Below are 18,696 nucleotides of genomic sequence, written 5' to 3' on the forward strand. Positions count from 1 at the left end.
ACATTAACTGTCCTACAGGATTTATAAATCATTACAACATATTTACATTTCATTAAATCTATCTTCCAAGATCTGTATTTCATTCTGGCCATTTCAGATTTGGACTGCAAAGATTCTGACCCTTAGGTGTTATTCTGGAAAATAATTTGGATGACGTGCAGATGTTACCCAATAGTTTATTGATTTCCTATTACTTTTTTTAACTCTGATGCTTTATGATTCCTTGGGTTTTTATAATTTAATCAATACAATTAAAAAGCAGACACAGAAGTACTATAAACACAGACTAACTAAAGCTTTAGAGATGATAGTCTGAAAGCTTCTGTTTACATCTCAGCCACAGACAAAAAAGTAATTAATAACATTAAAAAGAGAAAATTTTAATGCAGAAGTAAGTACACCTCTACACAATTCAAAATTAGGCCATACATTTTTTATTCAGTCTTCCTAAATATCTGCCTTTTCCTAGAAATACCTAGAGCTGTAACCAATTTTCAAACAACAAAAAGCAGATCGGTGACTAGAGGAATATAAAAAGCCCTTCCTGAGGACACAGACATTTACACCTCTGTTTCTTCAAGGTCAGTTTTAGGGATAGATGGATATAGACATCCCTCTTTTATGGCTCTTCCACCTTACTTTGCAGCAAACATGGGAATGGGGAAAGACTTGACTGATTTAGTACGGCAATTCCCTCCTAAATTCCACAGTTACTAAATCAATTGATCATCTTGTCAAAAAGGTTCATTTTTTAAATTATAAAGGAAAGAATCTGTCATTTCATAAATATAGAAATATCAAACGCAGATGCTCAGCCATAAAGTTTGGCTTTACTTTTCTGGCAATATGAAGTGTGCACAGCTCCTGCTGCAGCTCTGGGTGCTGTAAAGGGGATCTTGTGAGCTCCTCTCCTGTCTAGGATTTGTAGCCTGATAAAACCTGTATGGACTGGACAGGTTCCTGTCTCATCTTCACATTGAACAGTCTGAACATGCATTTGTGAAGTGCTCCCCAGAGCTGGGTGGCAAATAAGAATCATCCCCATTTTTGAGGTGAGACTAGGTCACAGATGTGACAGAATTTGTATTTATACCTGAGTTCCAGATCATCTGACCATAATCCCTGACAAATAAAGCATAAGATATATGAATAAAAATGGGTTTTGCTGGCATTCTGACAGATCTGTGCATTGTGGTTTCATTTTTCTGTCACCTGAAAAAAGCCTACACAATATTGCTACAGTAACTGACTTGATTTGGATTCTCTGCTAGGGATAAAATGAGATTAATCTGCAATACTACTTTAAAATATATTACGCCTTATACCTTTAATCACAGTTCTCTGCACAGCAAAGCATAGATTTGTCCTCTGCCTTTACATGATCGTAATTCATTGCTCATTGCCCTCCAAGTTGGGCTCATCATACACAAGACTGAATTTTATTAGTGCTATAGTTTCAGAACACAAAGTAATTTTATCCACAAGGAAATCACATACCAAGGGCCAGAGTTCCCAAATGTAACTGGGAAGCTTTATATTACCTCCCCAAAGTGCCTAAGCTACAAGGATCTGTAGGAAATACCCCCAGGCTGATGCTGCTTCCTGTGCCCACCCACTCCTGCCTCCCATGGAGTGGGGATGAGGCAGCCTGTGCACCAACATAGCCGGCAGGGCTCTCTCTGCCTCTCTGCAAACCTTCCCCAATGTGTAATACAATTTCTCAAGGCCAACAAAATGCTCCATGCATGGATCTAGGGACAAGAAGTAAGTTTTACCTAACAAGACACTGGCCTGCCAAAAGGAAAAGAGCTGATCATATAGCTTCACCTTTTTGCAGACCTGCGTTTAGGGTTAGCTTCATATGTTGGTCATGAAAAAAAAGTCTACCATCTGGGGCAGACAGTGGCTTGTTTTCCTCACAATTCACCCCCACCTCCATCTTTTGGGGCCCTCTGCAATATTTAGATTTGATTTTAAGGTATTTGCTTATCCTCTTTCTGAGCAATGAAGCTCAACACGTAGGTGACTGAAAAGCATAAAAACATCATAACCTGCAGAAGACACAAGTATTGGAGTTGCCAATATCGTGCTTCTAGCTTGTCTGGGCCCTGCTGCTGGACCAAATGGTGGGGACTGTGGTGTTTGACCCCAGAGACACCTTTGGCTAGCTGGATGTCACAGCTGGGCGCACGGAGACAAGCCCAGGCATGCCGGAGCTCAGGTGGCAGCAGGATGGAGCTTCCTCTCACAGAGGGTCTGCTCCTCAGGATTCCCTCTGCCCAAGAATCCTTTAAGGTGATGGTGAAGGAAAGGAATCGGTTCTGATGGAGGGTTTAATCCAGAGCTTTTATTCTGGCCCCCAGGCCCCTGAATCCTCTCACTGCTCCATCAGAACTGTCTGGACCGCGTGGTTCCCCTCTCTTTTACCTGGGGAAGGGAGAGGACGGGTAGGGAGCCCACCAACCAGGTATGGGAGAGGAGGTGTCAAGGGACAAAGGACACCTGGATGGCCCAATGCCCCCTGGGGGTGGAGGGCAGGTGGAGGGCATCTTTTGAATCTTCCCAATCACTCCACGCACTTCTGGAATGCCAGGAGTGACAGTGCTCAGCAGGGGTCAGGGTGGGGAAAGGAGGAGTGATAGACACACCTGGGAGGACACCTTCAGGGGAGAAACCCGGGGTTCTGGGGAAACCATGAAATCACACCGCAACACACAAGAACCTAGATTTGTATTTCACAATGGCTAAAAATACTCCTGTTAACAAAATCCTAATTAGCACAGTACTACCAGACAGTCCCAGGCATCTCATACATCTATTTTAACCACCCTCTACCCAGAACAAAAATGGACATGTTTCCAAAGAATTTGCACCAGAGAAAGTTTCTATCAGCTGCCATAGAGAGACATTCTCAGCAGTGAAATGTGTTGGAACTAAGCAACAAATTTTTGTCACAAAATAAAAGCATAGTCATCTATTTTTTGTCTCTAATCCCAGTGGGTTTAAGCAATTACCATTATCTTTAGAAATTGCAAATTAGACTGCAATTACTGTTGGTTGTGGCAGTACTGTTCTTTTAGTGAACAAATAGATCAAAAATATTAAGTGAACTCATGACCAAGAAACTGCAAGTATTACAACCTTATACCAATTATTCACTGCAGGCTTTAAAGTCACATTTAAATCAATGATTTTCTCATTGTCTTTGCTGAAAAGCAGGTCCCAGGCACATGAGGTCAAAGATGTAATCAAGGACTCCTGACATTTCCTATGCTTTTGATCATATCTCTGACTGTAAAAAGACATGAGTACTCCTGAGGCAGCTGCTCTGTGTGACAGGAGGTTTATACTTGAAAAGGCACAAGTAGTAGAAATGACTGCTCTGTATCACACCAATTGCAGGCTATTCTGTCCCTTTTATCTGCCACAAACCCCACAGGAAATTACGAGACAACGTGTCACTTCTCTAAATACCCACCCTTCACACAGAAGTCACGCAGAGCCTTGGAAAAAAATGGATCCAGAGACACAGAGAACTTTCTTTTATGACAGCATGGGACATCTCACAGTTAGGAAAAAATCCATGGAGAAGAAAATCTTCTAGGGAATTGCTTCCAAATATGTCCTTCCAAATGCCCACTTGCTGTAAAAAATTCTTTGTGCAGTTCTCTGGATTCTCAAGGATCCTTAGGGTTACTGTGCCAGCTGCCCTCATTTACTCAAACACAAACATATTCCTCATGATTGCACTTCCCATACCATACACTTGCTTCCCAGTGTGTGATAATCAGATGGATTTTTCCCCAAAGTCATTAAAATTTATTGATGTAACAGGTTATTGTCTTCTGATGCTCATCTGTGCATTGTGCAAGAACTGAACAAATACAGATGAATAATTTTTGAACAGGGTAAAGAGTTTTTATAAAACATCCCAACGTGAAAATGACTGCTCAGAGAAAACAGTAGCTCCATGCATGCTTTCAATTTACAATTTGGCCAAAAATCAGATTTAATTTCCAAACTGTACTCTCCTCCTACAAACATGGATTAAATGCTTCTGCTAGGAGAGATAAATCAGAGCATTTCTGGGTATGCACACAGGGTATTTCTTCAGGGGAAACTATTTTGTATCATCTGAAGCAAGCAGAGAATGGGAGGAAGGGCCTTCCACATGCTTTTCAGGCAGCTCAGTCACCATTCTCAAACTCAGTTCCATGTTCTTTGCTGATCCAGGAAGCTGACATACAAGGCCACCAAGATCAAAAACTGCTGCATATGGAAAACTTAATATGGTTTATTATTTTCACTAAAATACAAAATATATACTGTCGCCCTGATTTTTAAGATTTTTCTAAAGCCTTCTGAGTTTACATTCTTGTAGGGAACTTTCTCACACAACTTTCTGTAAACAACCTATTGTTTTGCATTCCTTCATAGAGGTGGAGAAATTTGATGTACAGGTAGTTTGTCCAGTGTCGTTGGCAAGGTGGCACGTTCACCCTCCAATCCACTGGCATATTTTGAGAACTATAAATGATTGGAGTCAGAGGAAATAAATTAGTCTCTCCATTGTGACATAGCTGTGGTGCATCGTTTTTCCTTGTGTCATCTGGTGACAATATACCTCAGAAAAACAACTAAAACAAACCAACAAAGACTTAAGAAATGGTACTTATTCTCCAAAGTATGTTTTCTTCCATGCTGCAGAGTAATGGATCCACTTCAGGAAGCACCACAAATAGGCAGGTCTGTGGACCCGTGATCCTAAAAGCTTTAACAATCAATAAACATATGCAGAATATTGCCATATTCGGGTTCTGCTTCAGGAAGTTCAGGGGAATGGGACTAGCTGTAATCCAGTAAATAAACCCTGCTTTGGTGAATACATGCTGTCTTGGGGAATGCCATCACTTGGATGGGAAACAAGATCTGAGACATTTGTGAGAATGAAACGAGTGACCAAGAATCATACTGCTCACCTAAATCTGGTGGTTTAATTTCCACAGGAGATTACTGCATCACTTTCTGCCCCGGTGTTACACAAAAGGGATGGAATTGCTCAGTGTGAGGATTCCTCCATTCTCAGAGATGAGAACAGGATTTCTCTCTGGAGTTCCCTCTCCAGCCAGGTGATCAGCTCATGCCCCCAAGCACTGCCAGCCCTGCAGACAGCCCTGCTGTGGCAGCACTCACCGTTCCTATCGATGGCAAAGGGAACATCTGTGGTGACAATCTCGTAGTTGCAGATCTGGCTGTACTGGGGGGAGCAATCCTCGTCTGTGGCTTCCACCTGCAGAATGCTGTCATAGATCTTCCCCTCTGTCACTGAGGCCTTGTACATGCTCTCCTTGAATGCTGGGGAGAATTCGTTGACATCCTTTACCTGGATATGGACTACTGCCCTAAAACAGGCACAGAAAATATCAAAGAGAAAAAATTAATTTATTGTGACACTTCACTAAAAGTTTATTTTCAAAACACTCAAAAAGACTAACAAAATATATCTAGAAAACTATAAGCCCCTATTAAAATGAGATAATAGAATTTTTATGTTTTATTTGCCCAATTTAGTATCTTAATGTAGCACTAGGTAAAAGTCCATTGCCATGGTTTGTAGGGAGACAGTTTCAAGGTGTTCCCTATTAAAATCTGCCCCAAAAATGAACCCCAGCAGAAAGCCAGTGATATCATTACACAGTAAAATAGGCAAAGAGGAAAAAAAATCACAGTAGTCTTCCATATCCCCTACCTAAAAATGGTCAGTTTACAAACATTCTTCTATATTAAGTAAGGCTCTCACCTTCTGCTGATGATAATTATCTAATCCTTCAAGTAGTTACAACACTGCACATGTAGCCCACCAAGGCCTTTGATATTTAGTGAGTAAACCCTAAAGGCTGAGCGTGTGCTACTAGACAAAGTCTGGTGGCAGTGGGCTAGACTTCATTTAGTCAAGATTAGACCAAAATTTTCCACAACTGGATTTCTACCAGATTGTTATTGACGTGAGAGGGGGAAACATAATAAAATTTGATATTGTGAAGCAAAACCTGTTTCTGTGATTTGATGGTTATCTGCCATTACAGGCTTCCTCTTAACTCTGTATTCTTTTTAAATATCCTGAAAACTTCAGCATGCATTACAGACCTAATTAAATTTTTAATTGTCATATGTCCTGGGTGAGTAAAAGGAGGAATGACTACTATAAATAATTTATTATAATGGCTCTCAGCAAAATGAACTATTTGTACAGCACTTACACATCTATGTGAGTTAAATTCATCTTTAATGACAAATGGTCTGGAGCTTAGTTTCATTAATTCAAAGGGAAAAAAAGGCACTGTGCCACCTAAGCTTATTCAGGGAATTGGCTCCACAGTAAAAAATACCACCTACTGACCTTTAGTGCACTCCTCTTCAGAGGACTTCACTTTCTCTGAGACTTGGTGGACAAAAGCTGAGGTCAGGCACTGTTCAAATGTGACACTGCTCAGCTTTATGACATAGATATACTAAAAAAGGGGGATGATTCCTCTTTTCTTACCATTTGAAATGAGATGAACAGAGAGAAAACTATTTAAAAATTGCAAATATCAATTGAAAGCCAGTTTCCATGACCTGGATGTATTCAACATGAAAACACGAATGGAAAATATAATCCAAAACTGAGATGCATTTATCCACTTGAGCAGGGATCCTGTCCAAAGCTTTAACTGAAGTAAACAAAAAAGAATATATTTTCTAATAGGAAAAAGGAATGAAAGGATGGGTGGAATATTGCAACTGTGATTTATCTTTGTTTTAGTTGCTTTCTACCTGAAATAACATAGACTGTGGAGCAAATGTATACCAAAGCAATAAAAAAAAAAAAAAAAAAAAAATTCTTCTCATTTTCACTCACTTGTGAGATTTCTTCCAGTTTGTTCCACCTGGTCCTGATCCACAGTCATAGGCCTGGATGATGAAAGTGTATTCCTTCTGCAGCTCACAGTCAATGGGACTCTTTGCTCGAAGCTGACCTTCTCCAGATGTCTTGTTCAGCACAATGGCCTCAAAGGGCATTTCTTGCCCATGGATTTTAAAAGCACAAATTTCACCTGTGAGGAACAGCACAAAACAATCATAACTGGGGGCATGGGTCTAAGTCTTATGCACTGGAGAGACACAAAGTTCATTTGTATTTCACCTGCTTTTCCAAAATACAGACTCAGGCACCAGGTCATTGTGTATCCAAAAGGGCCATTAAGCAGGTGTTGTGCAGTGGGATGTGCTGAGTGCAGCTCCTCCCTTTTCCTCTGTCAGTACTAAATGGTTTCTGAAAGCCCCAGAGGCCATTCCATATGGTGCCAACAGCAACGGTGAGCTAAGTTATATTTGAGCTAAATTAAGAGACTGTATTTATTTAAAGACAATAGCAAAAAGAAAAATAGGTTATACTTCAGAGGTGGTCCTTTTTTAACTGCTGTCACTCCTTGAGCCACTTGAGCTGCCAGGTGGTAGCAGATGTGCAGTTTAGTTCCCCAACAGTGGAAGAACTAATGGTGCAGAACATGGGCACATTCAAAATACATCCTGCTTTATTTACAGACATCATCTTTGGATCAGAAGCAGTTGAAGGCACACAGACAAGTGTCCCTTCTGGACATCTCAGTTACCCACCCACATTCTCACCCTCATACATGAGTGCCTTCTTGGCAGCAGTTCACTCTGCCTCCAAACTGTTTCCTGATATAATAGATCCATAGCATCTCTCAGAGGCGTACTAGAGAACAGAACAGATGATAGAGCAAGGACTAAAAAAATTGATTTGGTCACAAAAGACAGCATAAAGGATCTTGTGAGAATATGAGACTGGAAAGGGAAAAAAGACCCAATTTCTGGTGTTCCTTTTTTTTATCCTTCATAATGATAGCAAGGATATGCACACGGAGTTAATTTTATTTTATTTTTAGTTCAGTCTCTATATGCTGCTCCTATGCAAGATACTCCAGAATCCAACTTTAAAAATGAAATATTTATATAAAGATCAATATGACTTAAATATTTTCATGACACATTAAACACATGCTCTTTTATGAGCAAGTCAGTCTCAGGACATGCATTATAGATTCAAAGCCATCTCCCACTCACATAATTCCAGTTTATAGTTGCAGCCTTTTTAAAATCTCTTTGCCAATCATATCTGAGCCAAGTGCCAAATTCTAAATTAACTCAGAATCTATGACCTCTAATTCAAGCCTGGTTCCTGTTTCTCTATTACAATATATTGTTTATTTTTGCAAAAGAGAACAGACGGTGACTTTATAAAAATGCTGAAGTTCATCATTCCTATTACGTGTGAAAAATAAAAAATGGCAAGGGTGTGTGTGCAGGGGGGGTAGGGATTAGGTACGGAGGTATAAACTCAGGATTTTTAGAATATTTCCTCAACTATCATCACACAGGTTTCCCTTTCTGACCACAAGAGCTGAAGCTTTGCTCAGCTACATCCACTGACATTTAGGCAGACGAATTCCACACTTAATAATTGCAATCAACCCTGTGAATGCCTTTAGAGGATCACCCACAGTTTTGGTAATTATGAGGCACTGAAAACATACATTAAGCATTGCTTAGACATTTTCCTGCTGCCCCCTCTCCCTCCAGGGGTGTGAAAGGGCTGTGGAGTTTCCCAGGACAAAGCTGCGCTCTTTTCCAAGCTCTCTGCTGTTCACCCTCAGTGAGCTCAAATATTTGGGCTACAGAAGAAGCAATGGACTTTACCCTGAGAATCCGATTTTCAACAGGACTAACATCTTGCACATCCATCAAAGCAGGCTGCACAGTGATAATGAAATGTGCTCAGGGGTCAAAGCATGGGATGAAGGAAGGCCGAAGGGAAGCAGCCTGTTCAGCTTTACTCACAGGCACTGATCACTGAGTTTGCATCCCACTGCTGTCACACACAACCTTGGAAAAAACGATCTGCATTTCCTTGTGACTTCAAAACAAAACATTCATCTAGAATGGTATTGTGGATTTCAGTTTTATTTTAATTGAAAACAAAATAAACCAGTGCAAACACGGGAGATCTAATGGCAAATACTGTTTGTTGTGTTCTATAAACACTGGCCTTCATAGTTTCTTAATAAATGTTTCCTCAGATGTACAATCCATCAACAGAAATCCTAACATCAGTGCTTTGTGTTTATTATTTTATTGATCCACTGTTTGATTGCAGACAAGACAGCATTAGCAAATGTCCAAGCTACAGTTCTTAAAAAACAGAAACAGCTCCAGGCAGATAAAAGTTCTCTCAGCCCTAATCTAAATATTTATCATTTTTCCCTCTCCAAAGGCAGAGCCCTAATGCAAAGTAATCATAGAAGCAGCACATGTTCCAATTAGTTCTCATCAAATATTTTAGAAGTCTCTATATCCCACTCTTATGCAAGATACTCCAGCTTTAAATATAACTCTAATTTTGCCTCTGTATTCCCATTTGCCAAAGATAAAATAATGACAGCTGCCTGGATATGATGAGATATTTGTAAACACGCTGCAAAATACCCACATATACTTCCAGAATGTGGCTACAGAAACTTGCTTATTTAAAAATAACTGGAAATGTTGTTAAAATTTGGGTAAGATTTATTTCAAAAGAAAGGCTCTACTGCTGTTTCCAAAGAAATGAAGTAACACTGTAAAAAAATTTAAATGTATAGGATCATGACTTTTTAAAAAGGTGTCTTAATGGCTGTATTGCAAATGGAAATGATAACAGAGTTGTAAGAGCTGTAACAAAGCAGAAAATTAAGTAAGGTCCACTGCCAGACACACAGACATTGAGAGATATATAGAAATACTCTTATTAAGCATTACAAACAGTGTCTTTAAAATGCAACAGATACTATTTCTCATTATTAAACAGAGCCACAGGACTTTTGCAGACCTTTTGGCCCTGGTACAGCAAGGGAAACCCAAGGGAGAGATAAACTCAAGGCAAGAACAGAAGTGAAGACATGTCTGGTCACTCTGACACTGAGTGCTCTGGTGAGGGGAGATGCAAAAGGGACTTTATGGCAAAAGGGATAACAAAGGACATTACTAGCATAAGAAGAATAATCAGAAGATTGTGTTTCCAAAGGGGACTGGGACAAAGGGGTCAAAGTGGAAAATTTTATACGAATGTAGTGACCTATAAATACTGGTAAACTGTGTAATAAATGTCTTTGCTTTGCTGGCATAAGCAGAGTCCATGTCAATCACTCCTCACACCAGATCTACATGATGCCAATGGGAACTGTGCCAAGCTTATCTTACTTACTGGGGTCTTTAGGTAAGTATGGGTTTGTAAATCACTAGAGGAAAAGGAGGCAGTTTCTCTCCTACTCAGACTCACCACTGAAGTTGCAGGACCTCTGCACCACCTTCTTCCCTTCTGCTTTACAAGGCTGAAATAATGAGAGTGCAAAGTGGGACATTGTTTTTCTCCCAACAGACAACCCAGGAAAATTCTGTGCTTTGGTCTTAATTTCATTTAAATGGGTTTGCAAGGTGGATATAGGATTTTGTGATCATAGAAATGGTGGTGGCACTGAATTGCTAAAAAAGATAAGCTGGTGACACCATGTAAAGGTAGAAGCACATTCATTAAATCCTATAGCAATTGCCAAGGCAGAGGGAAAATTTCTCTTCTCCCAGGCCAGGAGGTACACTCTGAGGGCTTCCAGTTGCTTCCTATAAAACCTTCTGGTTACAGGGCTGAACTCTGCTGAGTTTCACTTTAATACATGTTTTAACTAAACTCTGGACATGTTTTTTCTTCAAATCATTCAGACTATCATTAGCCATAAGCACCTATTAATTTTGAAGTTTACATTCTTTTAAGTTTTAAAGCCTTGGTAGATCCATATGTTACTACTCCAGAGGTAATAAGGATATTATTTCCTCTGTAAAAATTATAATAGCCTGAAAAAAAGCTACTGATGGTTCATAATATTGGAACATAACCAACAAATTTATCCACTGTTTGGAAATTGATAAAGACAATGTTTCACATTCAGTCACATTTACATGCAAGATTTAGTGATTATAAGCCTTAATCAATAAAATTGTATTACAAATTACTGTCTTTTACATGAAACACCAGATTCATGCTTCTTGCAGTAAAATAATAATCCCCAATGTTACTCCTTTAATAACTACACAGCCTCATTCACTTGAAATCAATTTCAGAAGTTATTAAGAAACACTAAGGATTATCTGGCCTTTCACAGCTCCCTTTGCTATACTTCCTCAGCCTTCACTACACCAAGAACACTGAAGGCTTCAGATGGAAAGCTGGGATCTCTGACATTCCACCATTGGCATCAACAGTTAAAAAAAGGCACCAGTTGTGTGAGAATCAGGAATCAGCAAATGCTGTTTCACTGGGCTGGCTGAGGTCCAGCAAGGCCAGGCGCTGGGCCACCGCGAGCCTGCAGTGCTCCAGGCTGGGGCACAGTGGCTGACAATGCCTGACAGAACAGGACCTGCGGGCCAGCAGTGGCTGAACATGAGCCAGGTGTGCCCAGGTGGCCCAAAAGGCCAGTGGCACCTGGCCTGGACCAGTGTGGCCAGCAGGACCAGTGACTGTCCCCCTGTACTCGGCACTGGGGAGGCCATGCACCAAATCCCGTGCCTGGTTCTGGGTCCCTCACTGCAAGAAAGAGCCTGAGGGGCTGCAGTGAGTCTAGCGAGGGGAACAGAGCTGGGGAAGGGTTGGAGCATCAGGCTGGTATGGAGCGTCTGAGGGAGCTGGCAGGGGGCTCAGCCTGCAGAAATGGAGGCTCAGGGGAGACCTCATTGCTCCCTGAGAGGAGGCTCTCGTGGGACGGGAGTCAGTCTCTTCTCCAAGGTAACGACTGTGAGTAAATGGCCTCAAGCTGCACCATGGGAGGTTTAGATTGGATGTTAGGAAAAATATTTCCACCAGAAGTGTGGGTCAGGCACTGGCCACACTGCCCAGGGCAGCAGTGGCATCACCATCCCTGGAGGGATTCAAGAGACGTGTAAATGTGGCAGTCAGAGACATGGGTTAGTGGTGGGCTTGGAACTGCTGGGTTATTGCTGGACTCAATAATTTTACAGATCTTTCCAACCACAGTGACAATTGCATGCTCAGGCAAACTCGTGATTCCTTACGGAATGGAGATCACACTGCTGTGTTCAGAACCCCTCTGGATGTGTGACTACACACATGGATTTGTTCCCAAGACCATCTGTTAACTTCAACTATGTTTTAAAGAGATTAATTGTTTCCCTCAAGTGCTATGAAATGATGCAGCTCCACAATACAGAGATGCTACAGAAAAAGCATAGGGGTGACCAAGAGGTCACATCTCACTAAACAGCAAAGAGAGCACAAAAGTGTTCTAAAAGCTCAACAAGAAGAAAAGCTTCAATTCTATCTTGTACCTTTTAGGTAGCAGTAAATCAAACGTGAAGCTCAAATCTCTGGGAAACCAGGCTTCATTAGTTTGCTGCTGACAAAATTACTCATTTACATTCATATCCTGTTCTAATTTTATTATTCTCCAGACTTTTATTACACTTCCATGTGTGTTTTTCTCCAACAGGCAAATCAACACAGATAATCCTTTATTTAAAATTAAGGTTGCGGTTTTATACTTCCTGAGGTAAGCACAGAGACCCTGGAAGATCCCAAAGTGCTTAAGAATCGAAGTCCCAGGATCACATGGCAAATCCACTCCCACCTTGAAGGAGACAAAACCCCAGTTCAGGACAGATGCATATCAAGTTTTGATGCAAAGAACAGACAGAAATGCCATGATCAAGGTGTCACAGTGACCTCCACAGCTTTGCACATGAATGACAATAACACTGCTGTTTCCTTAGGTGTGTCCTTCAAGAACCTAATTCAGCTCCACGGATCCATCAAGTCCTGGATGGATCTGACTGCCACCACAAAAGAAAAATTTCCAGATATTACATGCCACAAGTAGGCTTCCAAGAATTTTATATAACGTGTGGATTTGCTTGCGGCATGACTTTCCTCTTCTTCTAACTAAAGGTTTGTCAACAAAATTGAAGTGCTCTCAGTATGAATCAAATTCGAATCTTTAAAGCTTTTTATGTGGGTGGAAATCCAAACACAGGCACGCTGTTCTTGGAAAAATTATCAGCAAAGATTTCTCCTGGCACTTGGATGGCCACCTGCAAATAAGTACCCGTTGGGACACTGCTCAGTTTGCTGTTTTCTCAGAAATAAAGCACTGACCCACAGCCTGCTGTCAATGTCAGATTTTCCAATAACTTTTTTTAGGGGTTGCTGTTTCTCTGCTGTTTTTTTGTTTTGTTTTTTTAATAATCCAACCTTCCACAGTAACAGCTGTATATAAGTTTTTTCTCTGCTGGAATCCTGCAAACACCTCCTGCGGTGCAGAGCTGGTGACCTTTTGAGCATCTCCACACCACTGGGAAGGTTTACAGATTTGACAAGTTTTTCTATCACAGGCTGTTGCTACTGTTTAAATAATTACTGAATGCAAAAGGTTATGTTTTGAAGTAAGAAAGGACAATTGTTTGGGAAAATGAGGCAAAATAATAATAATTAAAGATGTAAAATATCTGTAAGGATAGGAAAAAAAATAAGGTAGTAACTACTGTATATGCTTTTCCAGCTCATTTAAGTCAATGCTATTGAACTCACAGTGCAATACTAAATTCCAGGAAGCAATACTGAAATCATGAATAGAGGGAGGCATTCATGCCTTAATACCAAAAATTATTATTTCCTCGTATTTAATTTTATGGGCAACACACTCTGCAAAGAAAGAGCATAAATCCACTGCTACACTTCCTGTTCCGTGGATTTGAAACTGCAAGAGGGGGAAACTGCACTTGCACTTCAAGTTAATTCATTGTTGCAATAAGCTCACACCAAATGAACCAGACTTCATCCTTCTGCTGAAGCAGGGACCAGCTGCTCAGGATAAAAAGATAGTTCTGTGGCCAGCATAAAAGCAGCAGTCATATCTGGGTTTCCTCCCGGCTCCACAATAAATTTCCCTACTCTATAATTTTGCTTACATAAATGTTGCTTTAAAAGTGTGATTTTTCTGGACAAACTGTGATTTTAGTGAGATATCTGACCACATTGCTCTGTTGGAATCCCCCACTGCTGAGATGCACAACACATCCCACTCAGGTCTGCACTCCAGCTCAAATGATGGAGAATTGATAGATGTTTATTTGAAAACTGCAATAAACATTGCGGTGGATTAGAAAAATAAGTAACAAGGAGATAAATGTTTGTGCACATAAAGATGTGCTTAATTACTGACTGTACCTTTTGCAAACACCCTCTATTCTAAAAGCATAGAAATATAAAATATTGTTTTTCCTTCCTCCCATCAATCAAACCTTTATCAAGTTAACACTCTATTGCAAATAATTTGAAACATTTTGTAATCTTTTATTCTTTCTAAAATCTGCCAGAATCAAGAGAATCAAAAAAGGAAGAAAGTGTGATTTTAAGAACAGTAGCAAAAAAGTACAGTTTTCTAATCAATGTGTGGAGCTCCATGCCCACTGCATCAATGGAAGGCTTTGTCAGCCTCAAGTTTCGTGTTTGGAAGAATCCTGTGGATTCAGGAGTGCATCCAGTGCCACACAGTCACACACTCAGCACACAGGAGCTGCTGTCCCATTTAGGTACAGCGCTGTAGGGCACAGCACGGTGTCTCTAACAGTTACATGAGCATCATTGACAAATATTTGCCTTGGCATTTTTTACAATACCACATAATAATAAACAATTTGAAAAACTAATCCTGCAGCTGTGGAGTTAAGCATGTGCAAAAAGCACATTAATAAAAGGAACTTTATCCTCCAGGAGCCAGGTGAAGCTGTGAATGACACAGTTCCCAGCTGGGTCCTTTTCTGCTCTCCTTTTCTACAGGTGTCAATAACAATCACAAACACCTCTCACCTCTGGGTCGTTGTCTTCACACACATTATCTGCATTCTTTGGGCACTGCTCACTCAAGGCTGCAATGTCTGCAGTTGTGGCTGCAGCTTTGCTGCTGCTGCAGCAGATCAAAAAGCACTTTGCTTCAGACACTCCTCTTCCAGGAAACACAGAGGCCCAGATGCTCCCACTGCCCTAATTCCATGCTCGTGCCTGAAAGATGGGTCACGAAGCTGTTTCTCCTCTAGATTAGTGAGGTCTGCATTGAGAAAAATAGGAGATAACTTGCCTTATGAGGCCCTGACCCAAATTATTGTGTATATCATTTAAAAAAAAGGTGAACCTATTTTTAAAAGAGCAACCGAGAGGTATCTGCATGTAAAATTACGAAGGTTATTACAATGCTTGCAATAATTTCCTGCCACTAAGTATTACTGAGCAATTAAAGAACAAATGCTAATAAAATATGTGAAAGCAGCTATGATGTATAACGTTCCTAAGATTTTCAAATTAAATAGAGACCTAGAATTAGTAATCTCGGTTAGCGAATATATATTGCTTACAGAATTCCTACAGTCCAACAGGCAAACCTGACACAAATATTTCCTTCAGCAGGATAGGTGCTCCAATAGGACCTGCTAGATTTGGCTCCCTTGTGAGATACACAGAGATAAATAAGAAAATGAACATCACCATGTCACACTCAGAGTAGAAAATCAGCAGCTGTTTAGTCTTCAGAGGACTCAGCAGACTGACAGAAAACCTTACTTTTTAATTAAACTACTTTCCCTAGGGCCTTATATCAAGGCAGACAATTTTTGAGATAAAGTAGCTTGGAAAATGTTGAATTTATTAAATTATTATTTCCCTGAATAATTTTAAAGGCATTCTTTTGGGGCATAGTTAGCTAATTCGAAGCACACACTGAATGATCAATCAGTTTTTCTGTTTCTTTTGAATCAAAGGCATGAGTTAGCTCTAACTTGAGAGCCATATCAGGAACTTTGGACTGGATAGCACATCATTTAAACAGCAGATTCAACCATGCAAACCAGAGGAGAGCCAAGTACTAGGAGCTAGGGCTGTCCTGCAAAAATAACAAACATAAAATAATTCCAATATTATACCTCTGAATAACTGGGGAGTTTGCATGGCATTGGCAGCCTATGAAATGAGTTCAAAGGGAAAGTATGGATCTTTTCAGTGGCTCCTAAACTCTTGATAACACACAGAGTAAAATTTCAGAGATGCATTAGGTGTTTTAGGACTCTTCTACCTTTTGCCCACGAAAACACACGTGAGAGGCGAGGTATTGAGTGAGAGGCCAGGAAAGGGATAAAGTGCTCACACATCCTCAAGTTTTCACTCAGCTATTTACTCTGCTGTTGCCTCTTCTCACAGAAGCAGATTAAATAAAAAATTTAGGAACATTAATTTAATCTTGGCATACAGCCTGGGCACAAGGGATTAGTCTGTGCATCCTGCAGGCATGCAGCAAAGTAGAGCACTGAGTTTAATAGTTACAAGAGTACCATATGGTTCCCCCTGATCATGGCTTTTTTTCATTTGTCTTTACTTCCACTTGCCTGTCTTTAAACAATCTGTAATACTCCTGATGCCAAGTCATAATTTGGACTGGATCTCTAGACACAGTAAGTTGCTTTGGACACAATTGCTTGTGCTACAAAGTATAATCTCAAATGAAAAGCAACACAGTCAAAATTATAGTATCTGGCTTTTTATCAGAATGAAAATCACATAGTGAAGATAACAAAATTCATCAAAAGAAAAAGTAAATGCACATCTGCCTAGAAGATCAGTTGTACTCTAATTTGTTTGGACACTTAAAATTGCTTCTTCTATTTCTAACAAAATATATTCAGTTCATCCTATTCCTCTGAGCCTCACAGTCTCCTCCTCTTTTGTTCTATTGAGTTTAATGTTTCCTGCTACACCTTTATAAAGAGAAGTTTCAGTGCCTTTTTATACTTTGCTGGTCTTAAGAGCGAGGTTGCTCCCCACCAGCCCAATACTCCAGGAGACAGCTCCAACCACTGACCAGAGCTCAGGCAGCCAGCAAACGTCTGTGTTTTTGTGCAGAGCAGGCTTGCAGTGTTGTGTCACACCCAGGCAGCTCAGGAGAACAGTTTTTCAGACACAGCAATCAAAGACTCCCCAGCACAGCTTTGGGCAGAGCTGCCTTCACCTGCTCAGGCTCAATGTCTGACACGTGAGAGGTGTGAGAACCCGAGCTGTGTGAGCTGACAATCTCAAGTACTTCCAGCTGCTCGTGGGCAACCCCTGCTTGACATGTTGCTCCTTATTCCCAGCTTTTCATTCTCCTAATAGCAGCACAAATGGTTAAGCAGTGCAAAATCCCAGATTTTTCTGAGTAACTAATTCCTACTCAGAGTTTAGTAAGATCCTTGTTTTTCAGTGTAGGACTGCCAGCTTGAAGAGATCCTGATATATTCCATAATTCAGATGGGACTCCAGCCACCAAAACAATTCCAGAAGCACAGCCCCATGCCACAATATTTATTAGGGCAGGGGGATTGTGCTCCAGTAAATCTCAGACTGATGCCAAACACGGCTCTTTCATGGAATGGTATGGTCAGTAGGAGAATAAAGTAACTTTTCCTATGTGGAAACTTAGATTAAGGTTTTTATACTCTCACTGAAAATAACTATAATGGATATACAAACTACAGCTGTGTTGAGCCTAAAGATACAGGACAGCCATTAACAACTCCATTGTAAAAACAGGGGCTCTCTCCCTTCTAAGATTTTACACTGGCATATCTAATCCATATTAATTATTCAGCAATGCAAAGAGCTTTGCTTTCTAAACTGTAAATTCAAAACCTCACTGAGCTCAACATGCTGGGGTTTGTGCTTTTTATCATCTAACCCACTGAAAACCCCTATTTATTTGCTTTATCTCTTAGACGTTATCCTATATCTTGCCCTCTTGAGCAGGGGCTCCACAGAGGACAGAAATTGTCTTGTTCAGCAGCTTTGAAGATGGTGTTAGCTTTTTTCCCCAATGTGAAATGAAAAACTATTTGAAGCTTTTCATGAAACTGAGCTGTGTCAAAATAGTTTTCAGAGAAAGGTCAGATTCTCAATCCAGTCCTCTCAAAACCCCTTTCAGCACTGCAGAAATGGCAGAAACATAAAAAAAAAAAAATCCACAAAATGCTTCTACTTCAGTAGAATTACATTTTTGATAAACCATATTTATGCCAGCTCCACTATAAATATTTAATGACTTTGCTCTTTCTCTTTGACTCCTGCTCCAAGTCTGCTGCCCACTTCTGGCTGTGTTACTGTGAGAGGTGGTTGTGACTTTTAGAAAAAAAGCCTTTCCTTGCTTCTTCACACATCTTATAGTCTGGGGCTGCCAGTCCTGAAAACATGGAGCACTTGTCACAGACTGCAATGGGGCTGGGACTTCACCATCAGATTTTGTTCCAGCTTTGTGTGAATTTGGCCTTTCTAGGATTTCCTAATTGCTGGATTTATTGCCCTCAAAGCATGCATGGTCTTGCAAACATTTCGGTGTCTGGGGATGTACCAGGGTTGTTGTTCCCTCACTTTTTGCCTCAGATCAGCCTCTGAGTAAGTCCCTGCTGCAAGTGCAAAACTGAAGTCCTCAGGGAATGACAAAAACTCTAAAAGAGACTGAATTCTGTGGAATCCAATGTGAAACAAACCATGTTGTGGATACATATTTCAGTTTC

At 40.5% G+C, this 18,696-nt stretch overlaps 1 protein-coding gene across 2 annotated transcripts in view; it reads right to left on the reverse strand.

The window, feature by feature from the left end:
* The window catches only part of CLSTN2 (calsyntenin 2), a 322,525-nt gene that overhangs the window by 70,303 nt on the left and 233,526 nt on the right, over window positions 1-18,696 (reverse strand). For both annotated transcript variants that reach the window (XM_053985975.1, XM_053985976.1), the window contains exons 3-4: window positions 6,902-7,097; window positions 5,194-5,402 (exon numbers count right to left, since the gene is read on the reverse strand). In XM_053985975.1, coding sequence (XP_053841950.1) covers window positions 5,194-5,402; window positions 6,902-7,097 — 405 coding nt within the window. The remainder of the gene's footprint in view (window positions 1-5,193; window positions 5,403-6,901; window positions 7,098-18,696) is intronic.

The sequence above is a fragment of the Vidua macroura genome, chromosome 10, assembly GCF_024509145.1.
Source record: "Vidua macroura isolate BioBank_ID:100142 chromosome 10, ASM2450914v1, whole genome shotgun sequence".
In the NCBI taxonomy this organism is placed as follows: Eukaryota; Metazoa; Chordata; class Aves; order Passeriformes; family Viduidae; genus Vidua; species Vidua macroura.